Source organism: Hylobates moloch, unplaced genomic scaffold (assembly GCF_009828535.3).
Source record: "Hylobates moloch isolate HMO894 unplaced genomic scaffold, HMol_V3 SCAFFOLD_13, whole genome shotgun sequence".
In the NCBI taxonomy this organism is placed as follows: Eukaryota; Metazoa; Chordata; class Mammalia; order Primates; family Hylobatidae; genus Hylobates; species Hylobates moloch.
In genome coordinates this window covers 66,986,931-67,004,993 of record NW_026652288.1, presented here as the reverse complement: position 1 = coordinate 67,004,993, position 18,063 = coordinate 66,986,931, and the positions used below count along the sequence as shown (strand labels likewise).

General features: G+C 36.3%; 1 protein-coding gene across 1 annotated transcript in view; it reads right to left on the bottom strand.

Annotated features, from left to right (window-relative positions):
• The window catches only part of AADACL2 (arylacetamide deacetylase like 2), a 29,148-nt gene extending 11,578 nt beyond the window's left edge, over positions 1-17,570 (bottom strand). Inside the window, exons 1-4 of the mRNA XM_032172240.2 lie at positions 17,433-17,570; positions 8,093-8,315; positions 4,889-4,958; positions 3,367-3,538 (exon numbers count right to left, since the gene is read on the bottom strand). Coding sequence (XP_032028131.1) covers positions 3,367-3,538; positions 4,889-4,958; positions 8,093-8,315; positions 17,433-17,570 — 603 coding nt within the window. The remainder of the gene's footprint in view (positions 1-3,366; positions 3,539-4,888; positions 4,959-8,092; positions 8,316-17,432) is intronic.
• Between the last annotated feature and the right edge of the window lie 493 nt (positions 17,571-18,063).

Sequence of the window (18,063 nt, the reverse complement as noted above, 5' to 3'; positions counted from 1 at the left end):
CACAAAAGACTGAATAGTCAATATAATCTTGAGTAAAAAGAACAAACCTGGAAGGCATCACAATGCCTGATTTCAAAATAAACTGCAAAGCTACAATAATCAAAACAGTAAGGTACTGGCATAAAAACAAACATATAGACCAATGGAACAGAATTAAGAGCTAAGAAATAAATTGTTGTCTTAGTTCAGTTAGAACTTCTACAATAGAATGCCTGAGACTGGGTAATTTATTAAAAAAATTTTATCTCACAATTCTAGTGGCTGAAAGTTTCAATATTGGGTATCTGCATCTTATAATGGCCTCTGACTGCTTTAACTCATGGCTGAAAGAGAACTGGGAATCTGCATGTGCAAAGAAATCACATGACAAGAAAGGAAGCAAGAGAGAGAAACCAAGGAAGCCAGATTATTTTTAATAATCTGCTCTCTGACAAACTATTTCCTTCCCTGGAGAGCAAGAATTCACTCATTCATTCCCTCTGAAGGGCATTAATCTATTCATGAAGGATCCACCCTCCTGCCCCAAACACCTCTCACTAGGCTCAGTCTTTCAACACTGCCACATTGGGGATCAAATTTCAACATGAGCTTTGACTGGGAAAGACCAAGCTATAGCAATGGTCAATCGATCTTTGACAAAGGTGCCAAGAACACACAAGAGGAAAAGACAGTCTTTTTAATAAATAGTTTTGAGAATTCTCATATATCCACATGCAGAAGAATGAAATTGGACACTCATTTCATTTCATATACAAAAATCAACTCAAAATGATGAATCAAAGGTCTAATACTTAATATAAAACTGTATAGCTACTGGAAGAAGGCTTAGAGAAAAATGACTTGATATTAGTCTAAGCAATAATTTGGGAGGTATGACTCCAAAAGTACAGGCAACAAAAGCAAAAATAGATATATGGGATTGCCTCAAACTAAAAAGCTTCTGCACAAAAAAAGAAACAATCAACAGAGTGAAGAGACACTCTACAAAATAGGAGAAAATAATTCAAACCATGAGTTCAATAAGGGATTAATATTCAAAATGTATAAATAACTCAACTAAATGGCAAGAAAACAAATAACCCGATTTAAAAAATGGGAAATAGAACTAGGTAGAACAAGGACCCCTTGTACATTTTGTTGGAAATGTCAATTCGTATATCCATTATGGAAAACAGTATGGAGTTTCCTCAAAAAATTAAAAATGGAACTACCAGATGATTCAGCAATACCACTTCTAGGTATATATCCAAAGGAAACAAAGTCAGTAACATGAAGAGATATCTGTACCCACATATTCATTGCAGCAGTATTCACAGTAGCCAAGATATGGAATCAAACTGTTTGTCAGCTGGATAAATGGATAAAGAAAATTTGCTGTGTGTGTATGTATCTACACAATGGAATATTATTAAACCTCCAGAAAGAAGAAAATCCTGTCATTGGTGACAACATTGATGAACCTGGAGGTCCTTACACTGAATGAAATAAGTCAGACAAATACTGCATAATCTTGCTTATATGTAGAACCTAAGAAAGTTAAACCCCTAGAAGTGGATAGTAGAGTGGTGGTTATGAGGAGCTGGGGATATAGATGAAAGAGGATGGAGATGGGGAGAACGGGGAGATGTTGGTGAAAGGTTACAAAGTTTCAGTTATGCAGGATGAATAAGTTCTGGAGGTCTAATATTAAGTGCGGTGACTATAGTTAATAATACTGCATACTCGAAATTTGCTAAGACAGATCTTAAATATGCTTACCATACAGAAAAAATAAATGGTAACTATGTGAGGTCATGATTACATTATTTAGCTTTTGTTAATTGTTTAAAAATGCATACATATATCAAAACATCATGTTGTACCATCTTAAATACATATTATTTTTCCTTTTCAACTGTGCCTCAATACAACCTTACAAAAGAGAAAAAAAAAAAAACAGAAAATAAGAGAGTTGGAATTCTTCCCAAATTATTTAATAAGGCTAATGTAATTTTTCTCTCAAAACCTGACAAAGGCAGGTGGCGGAGGTTGCAGTGAGCTGAGATCGCGCCACTGCACTCCAGCTTGGGTGACGGAGCAAAACTCCATCTCAAAAAAAAAAAAAAAAAAAACAACAACAACAACAACAACAAAAAACCTGACAAAAAGTGTTAAAAAATAAAGATTAATCTCAAAAATACAAAAAATTTAATGAACTAGAGCAAACGGAAAGCAGCAACATATAAAAATTTTAATTCATCATGACCAAGTAAGGCTCATGCCTAGAATGTAAGCATAATTTAACATTTAACATTTAAAAGTCCATTGGCATAATTTACCACATTAAAAGAATAAATAAGAAAAATTACATGATCGTCTCAATAGTTGCATTAAAAACATTTGACTAATTCAACACCCATTTATGCAAAAACTATTAGCAAACTAGGAGTAGAAATAACTTCCTCAATCTGACAAAAGCTAACTATGAAAACCTTCAGTTAATACTATATTTATTGATGAAATATTGAAAAATTTTCTCTGAAAATACAAAGCAAGAGAGTTATATTAAATATTTTACTAGAGGCCCCAGACAGTGCACTAATAAAAGAAAAATTAAAAGGAATAAGTACTGGGAAGCAAGAACTAAAACTGTCTCTAGTCATTGAAAATATAGAAAATCCTAGGAAACTAAAAAAACACACACACACACACAGAACACTAGAGTTATAAGTGAGTTTACTGAGTATATGATGGGAAAAGGCCAATATCAAAATCAATTGTATTTCTATATAGCATAGAAATAAATTACAAATTACAAATTCCAATATGTTCCAAATGAGCATTCAGAAAATATTATTTTAATAAAATTTTTAAAAAATATCTCAGAGTAAAATTTGAGAAAAGATTTCCATGATTTCTACACTGAAAATAGTAAAATACTGCTGAGAAATTGAAGAGGATCTCATAAAGTATGAGACATGCCATGTACACTAATTGGAAATCTCAATATTGTTGACATGTTAATCCTCCCCAAAGTTATAGATTCCATGCAATCCTAATAAAAATTCAGTTAGTCTTTCTTTTTAAAAATTGATAAGATAATCTAATATTTTAATGGGAAAGATATGGAATACTAGATTTTTTTTTAAAGAAGAACAAAGTTGAAGTCAGTGTAGTATTGGCAGTAGGATAGACATGTAGATCAATGGAACAAAATAATCCAGAAATAGTCACATTAAGGTTAAATAAATGTTTACTCAAGTACTACTGTAATTCAATGGGAAAGAATGGTCTTTTCAACAAATGGTGCTGGAAGAACTGAATTATCTAGAGGAAAAAAAATGAGCCTCAACTTCTACCTCCTATCATAAAAAAAATATAATGTACCTGTTGAGTGACCGCTGTTGCTAAATTGCCCCCAGAACTGTCTCCCGAAATGCAGATTCGAGTGGGATCCACTCCATATTTTGTAAGAATTTTTTCCAGAAGAAAAAATTTGACTGCAGCAAGGCCATCTTCAAACTGAGCAGGAAAGTGGTGTTGAGGAGCCAGCCTATAGCTTTAAAGAAAGAATAATAAAGCATTTATGGTTGTATCTGTCCATCTAATTCTCAGATACCAAATAGATGCAATTTAATGCCAGCCTTTATTGTTCATTCTTCTAAAAATCAAGCCTAAGTTTTCTACTAATTCTTGATTAAAATGAAAATTATTTTAATAAAGTATAAGGTTTTCAATCTTGTACCTAAAATCCATGGATGGAATTATTTGTGAGGAGTCAGGGGAGTGTTATGAAGTGCCTAGGAATTGTAAGCAAAAATTTTAGTCCAAGTGTATTTTAGAATGGAGATGGTCTATAGCTTACATCATATTCTCAATGTAACTCGTAATCCAAATATTTTTTTTAAAAGTGCTTGTTTAAAAAGCACAATAGGCTGCAGATCTGAGAGCATATTGTAGGCAGTGTCCTATTTTATCAAGGACATTTAGGTTAAAAATTTTATAAGCTGACGGTGCGTATACTTCATCATGGATAATACCCAGTAGTTATTACTAGATAAAAATTTTGATATATAAATAAAATTTAAATATGCCAGAGAGCTTGCTTATTTCTGGTAAATGCATTTGTAAGGCAAATTATCGCACTCTTCTTTTCATGGGCACAAATTGATTTTTTCCCCAGTGTATGTAGACCAGTAAAACAGGAAAATACATCTAGCAGCCAATTCATAGAGCTTTTTCTTTTTGATCTTCAGAATGCTAAAACGTGTATATTTCTACAGCCAATATGAAATGTTGGTAATAGGGTTCTTAGAATTTTATTATAAGCTATCTAGAAAACTCTAAGTAATTTGTAGCTTAGACATAGATGTGTACCAAAAAGATGTTGGTATCTTTATTTAAAATGCAGTGGATTTTACTTTTTGGACAAAGAACAACACAAATTGTAGGGATTTGATAGAATGTATAAGCCAGGCACCAACATATTATTATATCAAAACAGATATAAAATAGTATTTAGATTACTTCAAAACCTATGAAATTAAACTTTTCTTGCCTGCTCAAATACAATCCAATATCCCAAATGTGTAATAGTTAATATACTTCCTTCTGTCCGGCTATGTTACTTGGGACACTACTAGCGCCTTATAGGACCTAAGTCTTAGGAGTCTAGAGCAAGTGTCTCCAAAACTGCTTACTCTGGGGTATAATTCAGATATTCTCACAATCACAGAAAAGTAATGGGACACTGAACCTCTTTGAGGAGCAGTCTATGTTGCAATGGTGACAAGTAAAATATATTAATTTAAAAAATTATATTTGAAGCATAGCTGACTTGATGTGGAAATCAAACCTCTACATGGTAAAGGCAAAAATCATAGCAGCCAGAAAAAAGTCATTCTCTTACTCCACGCCTACAACAACAGCATCAAGTGTGTTTGCCGTCCATCTATTCAGGAAGTCAAAAGCCCTCTGTTCTGAAATGAAGAAATAAACATCAAAGTATTTTCTGTAATTAAAAAGCTATAGAAACAGTTACAGATATGAATGTGGAAATAACTGTGGTTTGTGAATATCACATAGGAGCTTTTCTTTCCACCCCCCATTTCCAAGCAGATGGACCTGAATCCATATGGCACACTCTCCCCTTCCTAGTCTTTTCAGCCACTCTCTCTAGGAGGAAGAGGATGACTTCACCAATTGATTATTTTGGGGAGGATCAGCTAGAATAGGCTCAGCCTATTGTAATTTCGTCTTGACATCTGCTGTCTGTATGCAATGACCCTTCTCAGGACCCTTTGTATCCTGGTGCATTCTACTTCATCTGAAATAATGGTAATGGTTTGACTTGCATTTATGTGAACGCTGTGTGTAATTTTTTAACTGGTTCAGAAGTCGGAGGAAAAAGAAAGTAATAGTATGTATTGAGTCTTTAAACATGGTTCTTCAAAACCTCTTGTCTTCTTTGAAGATGCCACATAATAAAATAGTCCAATAACATTGACATTAAGACAGAGTCTAAGGAATAGCAACTAGATATGAGAGAACCTCTGGCAGGTCAGTGTGAAGACTTGATATACATATGAATTTTGACATGCTTGACATACAAGCTATTGACTTTCTCCAGACACATAACACACCCACATAACCACACACACACACACGCACACACACACATTTTTCCCCAGGTCCCCACATATCCTATTTACCAGGGCCCTGGCCAAGCACCTTGGCAAATTCTCTGACATCTGCTGCTGCTTTATTTACCACAAGATCCTAGAAATCCAGAGAATTCTAGAGTTGTGATCAAATTCCAGACTTTTCTGGACCTTCTCTTGCACATTAACAAAACTGCAAAGTAAAAACTAACCACTGGGTGTATATATAACCTGGAAAACAGGAAAGTAAGTCGCCTAGTCTTTTAAATAGAAAAAAAAAATGTTTTATTAAAGATAAGTTAATTTTCAAGAAAAGGCCATGCATAGATGAAGACCAAAATGTACAAGACCTAAGAACTCTCTGAACTTCACCTTGTTAACAAAAGACCATGAGATCTTCAGAAGAAAATGGGAGAGCTTTATTTTCTATTAAAAAAAAATCTGCAGATTAGGGAGACATAGCCTTTCATGTAAAACAAAAGTGTGCTCTAGAGACCAAAAAGAGGGTCTGTGGCTTAAATATGGAGAATCGGTTGGCACCCCTCAATCACAATCAGGTATATATATGTAAATAAAGGATTCAAACTTATTCAAATAGTTTAAAACAGCTGATTTCTGATTGGGTAGTTTCCAAGCCCCAAACCAAAAGTCTGTTAGATACCCTTTTCAAGCAACTGGTGGGATGAGTTTTCTAGTCAAGGTGTTTCAGCTTGGAAACATCTTAGCTCAGGGGCGCAAACAGGATGTTTGGAGCTGCCTTCTCTGGGAACAAAGTGATGTGTGACCTCCCTTTTCTCACTCATTATGGACACTGAGCTCTTAGTATCATAATTTGGGTATCTTTATCAGCCACAAGGAGTCCATTTCATCCAGAGACCTTGGGGTCTTATTTACAGTTTCATTTCATAACCTTTAAAGCCACTCAGTGATGTATTTCAAATCTATGTCTTCATTTTCATCTCCCAATCCTTTTTGTCATAGAATTAAAGCCATCTTTTTATTTGCTTGTTTGTTTCCCATTTTTATCTCAAACTGTCTCTTCATAGAATATTTGCTGATATAATCTATCTGGTCATGTTTCTTTTATTCCATGCCTTTTTATTGTTATAGTGTCTGTAGAATGCATATAGAAACAAAAAGATATGAGGATAAATGTTGAAAAACAAAAATCACAAAAGTATGTAAAAAGTCTACTAGAGCAACATTTTCCTATATTTCTTGGTTCTCAAAGCAACTTTGGTATGTTTTAGAGAAGATAAAAGAGGAAGCCTAGGGGGAAAAGAAAGAAAATTAAAATTTGCAACTACTAGAAAATATTTATAATGTCTATTTTTTCTTGGTGAAAAAATAGAAAGTGTCTAAGTCTTTTCCAGTGTATTCACATATGTTTGGGAGATCTGAAAACAAATAATTTGTAAATGTAAAACCAAAATATTGACAAAAGACATCTAGAATTTAGCTAAGCAGAATGTTGGAATGTCATATCTTGAATAGTAATTCTCACAGTTTTAGAAATTACTGATAACAATCATTGCCTATGTCAGTAAAAAGAGATATAACCCTAATGATCAGGAATACTTCTTAGCATTTTTCAATCAAAGTGATATTTTCCTTCAGTGGCCACTTCTTTTGTGCTTACTCAAGTCCTAGGTAATATGTATATGAACACTTGGATATTTCATACACCTCATAAAAACTTCAGTGGAATGAATGCATTTCTTTGGAGAGAAATGAGGCAAACTTGGTATTTATCTTATCAAGAAAGCAGGTTATTCTGACCATTTTAATGCATGATATAAATTAAATTATAGATGAAATATAGATGAAATCTAATTTATTGAAAACATTAAGAAGGTTTTCAATTTATTGAAAAACATTTATTGAATAATCACTGTAAGAAAAATGCCTAAAAAAACAAGTAGGGAGCCTAGATTTTATGGGAAGAGTTTATTATTGCCTAGTACTATTTCGTGTTTTCTTTTTAGAGTCAATACTAACAACTGCATTCTAAGCCTTACCAGTATTTATATTATGTTATCAGTAACTGCAAACTAGATCTTGTAGCAACCAATGGCAAATGCTTTTGACTTGTTAATTAAAACATCTGTGTGCCCTCAATGTTTCTGCTCCTGAATTCAAATCCCAAGAAAAAAAGTTTAACTGACTTTATATCCTATTTTCATTTGATATATGTTCATTCAATATGAAAGCTAAGGATAATAAAAAACAAAACAAAACAAAAACTGAATTTAAAATCCCCATAATATTATTGGCCAAACATATGTCTATGTCTCTTTATTAGATATCTCACATCTATATCTATACTTATCCATATCCAGACAAGTATATATATAGATGTATATATCAGTATAAGTGTGTATATTTATATAAAATAGTTCTTATATCAAAAATGTAGAGCTAGCTACACTTTTTCCTTATACAAATGAACTTACTGGAACTTCCAAAACAAAAACCACCACCATGAAAATATATTACAGCTCGCCTTCGGGTTTCTGACTTTCTTTTTGGCAAGTACAATCGTACTGGGATGTCAACAAATGTTGTATCAGTCACTGTGATGTATTCATCTGAAAGTGGTTGGGTATAATCCAGCCTGAATATCATGGATATAAACTCTTCATATCTCATAATACCCATATTTTCAAAACACATAGCCTGTAAGAACAAAACAAACAAAATTAAATATTTAGATATTTAAATAACACCAAATGTATTTAAAAAGAAAGTTAAAAAGGAAGAAAAAATAAGCAAGGTAAACAAAAGAAATAGACTATTTATAAATATTATTTCCAAATAATACTGTAAAGATCTTATTGCATAACCTTCTTGCCCTTGAAAATCTCAAATATCTGGCAAGCTGGCTGAATAGGAACAACTCTGGTCTGCAGCTCCCATGGAGGGCAATGCAGAAGGCAGGTGATTTCTGCATTTCCAACTGAGGTACCCAGTTCATCTCATTGGGATTTGTTAGGCAATGGGTGCAGCCCACAGAGGGTGAGCTGAAGCAGGGTGGGGCATTGCTTCACCCAGGAAGTGCAAAGAGCCAGGGGACCTCCCTCCCCCACCCAAGGGAAGCCGTTGAGGGACTGTGCTATCCAGCCCAGATACTACGCTTTTCCATGGTTTTTGCAATCTGCAGATCAGGAGATTCTCTCGTGTGCCTACAACACCAGGGCCCTGGGTTTCAAGCACAAAACTGGGTGGCTGTTTGGGCAGACACAGAGCTAGCTGCAGGAGTTTCTTTTGTACCCCAGTGTTGCTTGGAACTCCAGTGATACAGAATCGTTCACTCCCCTGGAAAGGGGGCTGAAGTCAGGAAGCCAAGAGGTTTTGATCAGAGGGTTCCATTCCCCCTGGATCCCAGCAAGCTAAGATCCACTGGCTTGAAATCCTCACTGCCAGCACAGCAGTCTGAAGTCAACCTGGGATGATCTAGCTTAGTGGGGGGAGAGGAGTCTATCATTACTGAGGCTTGAGTAGATGGTTTTCCCCTGACAGTGCGAAGGAGGCTGGGAGGTTTGGACTGGGTGGAATTCAGCACTACGTAGCAAAGTGGCTGTGGCCAGACTGCCTCTCTAGATTCCTCCTCACTTGGTAGGGCATCTCTGAAAGAAAGGCAGCAGCCCTAGTCAGAGGCTTACAGATAAAACTCCCATCTTCCTGAGACAGGGCACCTGGGGAAAGGGGAAGCTGTGGGCACAGCTTCAGTGGACTTAAACTTTCCTGCCTGCTGGCTCTGAAGACAGCAGCTGATCCTAAGAAGGAGGATTCTCCCAGCACAGTGCTTGAGCTCTGCTAAGGAACAGACTGTTTCCTCAAATGCATCCCTGACCCCTGTGCCTCCTGACAGGGAGATATCTCCCAGCAAGGGTCAACAGACACCTCATACAGGAGAGCTCTGGCTGGCATCAAGCTGGTGTCCCTCTGGGATGAAGCTTCCAGAGGAAGGAGCAAGCAGCAATCTTTGCTGTTCTGCAGCCTCCACTGGTGACACCCAGGCAAACAGGGTCTGGAGTGGACCTCCAGCAAACTGCAACAGACCTGCAGAAGAGGAGCCTAACTGTTAGAAGAAAAACTAACAAACAGAAAGCAACAACATCAACATCAACAAAAAGGACCCCCAAACAAAAACTCCATCCAAAGGTCATCAGCCTCAAAGATCAAAGGTAGATAAATCCATGAAAATGAGGAAAAACCAGCCCAGAAACGCTGAAAATTCCAAAGACCAGAATGACTCTTCTCCAAATGATAGCAACTCCTCTCCAGCAAGGGCACAAACCTGGAAGGAGAATGAGATTGACGAATTGACAGAAGTAAGATTCAGAAAGTGGGTAATAACAAGCTCCTCTGAGCTAAAGGAGCATGTTCTACCCCAATGCAAGGAAGCTAAGAACCTTGATAAAAGGTTACAGGAACTGCTAACTAAAATAACCAGTTTAGAGAAGAACATAAATGACCAGATGGAGCTGAAAAACACAGCACTAGAACTTCGTGAGACATAGACAAGTATCAATAGCTGAATCAATTGAGTGGAAGAAAGGATATCAGAGATTGAAGATCAACTTAATGAAATAAAGTGTGAAGACAAGATTAGAGAAAAAAAGAAAGAAAAGGAACAAACAAAGCCTCCAAGAAATATGGAACTATGTGAAAAGACCAAACCTACGTTAGATTGGTGTACCTGAAAGTGACAAGGAGAATGGAATCAAGTTGGAAAACACACTTCAGGATATTATCCAGGAGAACTTCCCCAACATAGCAAGACAGGCCAACATTCAAATTCAGGAAATACAGAGAACACCACTAAGATACTCCTTGAGAAGAGCAACCCCATGACACATAATCATCAGATTCACCAAGGTTAAAACAAAGGAAAAATGTTAAGGGCAGCCGGAGAGAAAGGTCAGGTTACCTACAAAGGGAGGCCCATCAGACTAACACTGGATTTCTCTGCAGAAACTCTACAAGCCAGAAAAGAGTGGTGACAAATATTCAACATCCTTAAAGAAAAGAATTTTCAACCGAGAATTTCATATCCAGCCAAACTAAGCTTCAAAAGCAAAGGAGAAATAAAATCTTTTCCAGACATGCAAATGCTGAGGAATTTTGTCACCACCAGGCCTGCCTTACAAAAGGAAATAAAGAGAACATATGGAAAGGAAATAAAATGGAAAGAAACATGGAAAGGAAATAAATGTGGAAAAGAAAAACTGGTACCAGCCACTGAAAAAACACACCAAAATATAAAGACCAATGACACTCTGAAGAAACTGCGTTGATTATTGTGCAAAATAAACAGCTAGCATCATAATGACAGGATCAAATTCACACATAACAATGTTTACCTTAAATGTAAATGGGTTAATGCCCCTATTAAAAGACACAGGCTAGCAAATTGTATAAGGAGTCAAGACTCATCAGTGTGCTGTATTCAGGAGACCCACCTCACATTGAAAGACACACATAGGCTCAAAATAAAGGGATTGAGGAAGATTTACCAAGCAAATGGAAAGAAAAAAAAAGCAAGTGTTGCAAATCTAGTCTCTGATAAAACAGACTTTATACCAACAAAGATCAAAGACAAAGAAGGACATTACACAATGGTAAAGGTACCAAGGCAACAAGAAGAGCTAACTATCCTAAATATATATGCATCCAATATAGGAGCACCAGGCTTCATAAAACAAGTTCTTAGATACCTTCAAAGAGACTTAGACTCCCACACAATACTAGTGGGAGACCTTAACACCCACTGTCAATATTAGACAGATCAATGAGACAGAAAATTAACAAGGATACTCAGGACTTGCACTCAGCTCTGGACCAAGGGGAACTAATAGTCATCTACAGGACTCTCCACCCCAAATCAACAGAATATACATTCTTCTCAGCACCATATAGCACTTATTCTAACATTGACCACATAATTGGAAGAAAAAACACTCCTCAGCAAATACAAAAGAATGAAAATCATAAAAAACAGTCTCTCGGACCACAGCACAATCAAATTAGAACTCAGGATTAAGAAACTCACTCAAAATCTCAGAACTACATGGAAATTGAACAACTTGCTCCTGAATGACTACTGGATAAATAACTAAATTAAGGCAGAAATAACAAAGTTCTTTGAAACCAATGAGAATGAAGAGACAACATACCAGAATCTCTGGGACACAGCTAAAGCAGTATTAAGAGGGAAATTTATACCACTAAATGGCCACATCAGAAAGCTGAATAGGTCTGAAATCGACACCCGAACATCGCAATTAAAAGAACTAGAGAAGCAAAAGCAAACAAATCCAAAAGCTAGCAGAAGACAAGAAATAACAAAGATCAGGGCAGAACTGAAGAAGATAGAGACATGAAAAAAACCTTTGAAAAATCAATGAATCCAGGAGTTGGTTTTTTGAAAAGATTAACAAACTAGATAGACTACTGGCTAGACTAATAAAGAAGAAAAGGGAGAAGAATCAAATTGACACAATAAAAAATGATAAAGGGGATATCACCACTCATCCCACAGAAATACAAACAACCATCAGAGGATACTATAAATGCCTCTATGCAAATAAACTAGAAAATCTAGAAGAAATGGATAAATTCCTGGACACATACACTCTCCCAAGACTAAACCAGGATGACGTCAAATCCCTGAATAGATCAATACAAGTTCTGAAATTGAGGCAGTAATTAATAGCCTACCAACAAAAAAAGCCCAGGACCAGACATATTCACAGCCAAATTCTACCAGAGGTACAAAGAAGAGCTGTACCATACCTTCTGAAATTATTGCAAGCAATAGAAAAACACAACTCCTCCCTAACTCATTTTGTGAGGCTGGCTTCATCCCGATACAAAAACCTGGCAGAGACACAACAGCAACAAAAAAATTCAGGCCAATATCCCTGATGAACATAAATGTGAAAATAACACAATAAGATATGGGCAAACCAAATCCAGCAGCACATCAAAAAGCTTATCCACCACGATCAAGTAGGCTTCATCCCTGGGATGCAAGGCTGGTTCAACCTATGCAAATCAATAAACATAATGCATCACATAAACAGAACCAATGACAAAAAACTCAATAGATGTAGAAAAGGCCTTCAATAAAATTCAACATCCTTTCATGCCAAAAGCTTTCAATGAACTAGGTATTGATGGAACATATCTCAAAACAATAAGAGCTATTTATGACAAACCCATAGCCAATATCATACTGAATGGGCAAAAGCTGGAACCATTCCCTTTGAAAACTGGCGAAAGACAAGGATACCCTCTCTCACCACTCCTATTCAACACAATATTGGAAGTTCTGACCAGGGCAATAAAGAAATAAAGGGTATTCAGATAGGAAGAGAGGAAGTCAAATTGTCTCTGTTTGCAGATGACACGATTGTATATTGAGAAAACCCCATTGTCTCAGCCTAAAAACTCCTTAAGCTGATAACTTCAGCAAAGTCTCAGGATACAAATCAATGTGCAAAAATCGCAAGCATTCCTATACACCAATAATAGACATGCATAGAGCCAAATCATGAGTGAACTTCCATTAACAATTGCTACAAAGAATAAAATAATTAGGAATACAACTTACAAGAAATGTGAAGAACCTCTTCAAGGAGAACTGCAAACCTCTGCTCAAGGAAATAAGAGAGGACACAAACAAATGGGAAAAAAATTCCATGCTCGTGGATAGGAAGAATCAATATCATTGGAAATGACAATACTGCCCAAAGCAATTTATAGATTCAATGCTATTCCCATTAAGCTACCATTGATTTTCTTTGCAGAATTAGAAAAAACTACTTTACATTTCATATGGAACCAAAAAAGAAGCTGTATAGCCAAGACAATCCTAAGCAGAAAGAACAAAACTGGAGGCATCACACTACCTGACTTCAAATCATACTACAAGCCTGCAGTAACCAAAACAGCATGGTACTGGTACCAAAACAGAGATATAGACTAATGGAACAAAACAGAGCCCTCAGAAAAAACGCCACACATCTACAACCATCTGATCTTCGACAAACCTGACAAAAACAAGCAATGGGGAAAGGATTCCCTATTTAAAAAATGGTGCTGGAGAAACTGGCTAGCCATATGTAGAAAGCTGAAACTGGACCTCTTCCTTACACCTTATACAAAAATTAATTCAAGATGAATTAAAGACTTAAACATAAGACCTAAAACCATAAAAACCCTAGAAAAAAACTTAGGCAATACCATTCAGAACATAGGCATGGGCAAAGGCTTCATGACTAAATCACCAAAAGCAACTGCAACAAAAGCCAAAATCGACAAATGGGATCTAATTAAACTGAAGAGCTTCTGCACAGAAAAAGAAACTATTATCAGAGTGAACAGGCAACCTACAGAATGGGAGAAAATTTTTGCAATCTACCCATCTGACAAAGGTCTAAAAGCCGGAATCTATAAGGAACTTAAACAAATTTACAAGAATAAAACAAACCCATCAAAAAGTGGGCAAAGGATATGAACAGACACTTCTCAAAAGAACACATTTATGCAGCCAACAAACATATGAAAAAGATCTCATCATCACTGATCATTACAGAAATACAAATCAAGACCACAATGAGATACCATCTCACACCGGTTAGAATGGTGATCATTAAAAAGTCAGGAAACAACAGATGCTGCCATGGATGCAGAGAAATAGGAATGCTTTTACACTGTTGGTGGGAGCATAAATTAGTTCAACCATTGTGAAATACAGTGTGGCAATCCTCAATGATCTTTAATCAGAAATAACATTTGACCCAGCAATCCCATTACTGGGTATATACCCAAAGGATTATGAATATTTCTACTATAAAGACACATGCATACATATGTTTACTGCAGCACTATTTACAATAACAAAGACTTGGAACCAACCCAAATGCACATCAATGATAGAATAGATAAAGAAAATATGGCACATATACACCATGAAATACTATACAGCCATAAAAAGCAATGAGTTCATGTCCTTTGCAGGTACATGAATGGAGCTGGAAGCCATCATTCTCAGCAAACTAACACAGGAACAGAAAACCAAACACCACACGTGCTCACTCATAAATGGGGGTCGAACAATGAGAACACATGGACACAGGGAGGGGAACATCATGCACCAGGGCCTGTCGGGAGGTGGGGGAAAAGGGGAGTGAGAGCCTTAGGACAAATACCTAACACATGCAGGGCTTAAAACCTAGATGATGAGTTGAGAGGTGCAGCAAACCACCATGGCACATGTATACCTATGTAACAAACCTGCACGTTCTGCACATGTATCCCAGAACTTGAAGTAAAAGACAAAAAAAAAAAAAAAAGATAAATCCTTGTGTATAAAAAAAGAAAATCTCAAATATTTAGTATTTTAGACTGAGAGCTGTCCTATTCAAAATCCATTAATTTACTAGCAGTTTTTTTATGCCGCTGTAATTATTTTTGATTTGTAAATTTTTTTCAGAAAAAAAAAACATTTTGTAGGCATGCTGTCATGTGTTCTTTTTTCATTGTTCATTTTATTTAATCCAAAGTTTTAAATATCTTCATATGAACACACTAGTAAAATCCAAATTTTTGGCTTTCAACTCCAAAAAGATTAGGGCACTTTCCTCATGTTTAAATTCCATATTTGATGTCATTGAAAAAAGCTGCCTTTGGTATTTCTGACCAGCTTCTTGAGGACTTTTGTGTTATGTCACTGGACAGTTTACTCATAAAAAAACTTAAAAATTACATGGTTAATAACACATTAAACAATCCTTATTATTACAATTATTCCAAGGAAATTAAGGTATTTGCAGGGCAATTGAGAACATCTAGCCACTATACTTTATTTTCTTAATTTTAATTTAATTTTTTTATTTTTTGAGAAGGAGTCTTGCTCTGTCGTTTAGGCTAGAGTGCAATGGCACGATCTCGGCTCACTGCAACCTCCGCCTCCTGGATTCAAGTGATTCTCCTGCCTCAGCCTCCCCAGTAGCTGGGATTACAGGCATGTACCACAACAGCTGGCTAATTTTTGTATTTTTAGTAGAGATGGGGTTTGCCCACGTTGGCCAGGCAGGTCCTGAACTCCTAGCCTCAGGTGATCTACCTGCCTTGGCCTCTCAAAGTACTGAAATTATAATCGTGAGCCATCGTGCTAACCCTTACAATTTAAAGATGAGGAAGTATGCAGAGACTCTAAGTCGTAGCCAGTAAATGTCAAAGCCAAGTTTGCATCCATTTAAACCAGCATCTTATGCTACTACTTACTAGCTGATTGACATTGAGAAAACTACTCTCTGTAGCTCAATTTCCTTGTCTATATGATAGTAATAATAATACTTCAGTGGGTTGTAGTAGGGTTTAAACAAGTTAATGCCCTGAGATAGAAATTAGATAGTCAAGGAAGGGAACATAGTATTTTCTCTGTGGAACTGACACTTGCTTACCCACATATGCTTACTCAAGAAGTAAGAGCAGGCTGGGCGCAGTGGCTCACGCTTGTAATCCCAGCACTTTGGGAGGCCGAGGCGGGCGGATCACGAGGTCAGGAGATCGAGACCACGGTGAAACCCCGTCTCTACTAAAAATACAAAAAATTAGCCGGGCGTGGTGGCGGGCGCCTGTAGTCCCAGCTACTCGGAGAGGCTGAGGCAGAAGACTGGAGTGAACCCGGGAGGCGGAGCTTGCAGTGAGCCGAGATTGCGCCACTGCACTCCAGCCTGGGTGACAGAGCGAGACTCCGTCTCAAATAAAAAAAAAAAAGAAAGAAGTAAGAGCATTGGAGAAAAGTTATGGAGAAGGTAAGCCTCTAGAAGTGATTACAGGGGAAAATATTAGCAGATATCAGAAGGAGTTGACTGTGGTTTCACAAAGCAAATGTACTGTTTGCTGTACAAAACATCATAAGACAGCCTCTTCTTATACCATGGATTGCTCTCTTTTTTTCTGATCATCTTCTGCTGTGGCCTTCTCCTTTGAGCCTCTTATTGTTACCCTTTCTGGAAGCTGTCTGGCTTGGCAGAAAGAGTATGGGTTTCAAAATGAGACAGTTTAGAGTTCGAATTATGGAGTTGTTACTTTTTACCTGCATATGTTCTTCTCAATCTCTTCCCCAACCCCATAACCTGATAAAAATAATTGCAGGATAGTGGGGAATCAGTGGAAGTACATATTATACAAAACCTGTACAACTTAAGAACTCAAAAATATTAGTTTCTAACCCTATCTCTCCCTTTTAAAGGAGCTATTTTTGCATGAATTTATAATTTATTCTGCACATGCCAAGTCAGATAATGCCTGAAAACCAGCAATTTAGAACTGAAGGTGGACAATGAAAGCCATTAAATAGTAAGAGCCTTAAATTAATATCAAAGAGTTACAAATATCAATAATGTGTATTTGAACAACTAAAAAATAATTACAGGACTAGGTTGTCCCTGAAAGTTCAAATTTAAGTCAAGTTCTCAAATAAACCTCAAAGCCTTTTCCTTTAGCAATACCATTTATTTTATACATATCACAATAAATTTATTTTGTACATGTCACATTTAGACATAAAGTCTTAGAAGTGAGAATTCTGTCTCACTGTTTCGCACAGATGTAGGGAGTTTTATTTACTTAATGTTGTTTAATTAATTTACTCAAACAAGCAATGGTTCTTTCAAAATGGTGATATTAATACTATTAATAAAAGAGTTCATAAGCACTCATTTTTAGTCAATAAGTCATCCCAATATCCAACAGGAAAAAAAAAGTTAACCTTACCGTAAATGTACAAGTTTTAGCGATGGCATCCAAGGCCATTATTTTCCAGCTTTCTTCAATGTTGTCTGGCATGGGTGTGTAAAAATGAGAGACAAAAAGAACACAAAGCAGCCCCAAACACAGAGCTTTTAGCCCCATAATATCCCTTTTTCCAGCTTCTTCACAGTACTGAGATTAAAATTTTTTATAAATACTGAATAGTAACTAGTAGAGCAAATGTAGACTTGGGAACTCTCTCAGGTGATATGATCGTCTTAACAACATGAAGCTAATTTTCAATTCAAATGTTACAGTGTCAGTAGTAACTTGTTTTGCAAGTACACAGACTGGAACAGATGTCATAATTCATGAGGGCGTGCATGCATTATTATCACGCAATGTAATACTCTTACAGTGTTTCTTCACCCTGTGATACCATCATCAGCCCAAAACAACTTTATTATTGAGAGTTAAACCTAAATGAGACCTAAATGAACCTAAATGAAAGCACTGAATAAGTCATGAAGTAAATTTTTGTGATTTGGTGGTGGTTGCAACATATTTTAAGAACAGGTTTGTTTGTCTGTTTTAAGTTTGCTGATATTAAGTCAAAATCCAGGCTAATGCCATTATCATGGATTATTAACCATGT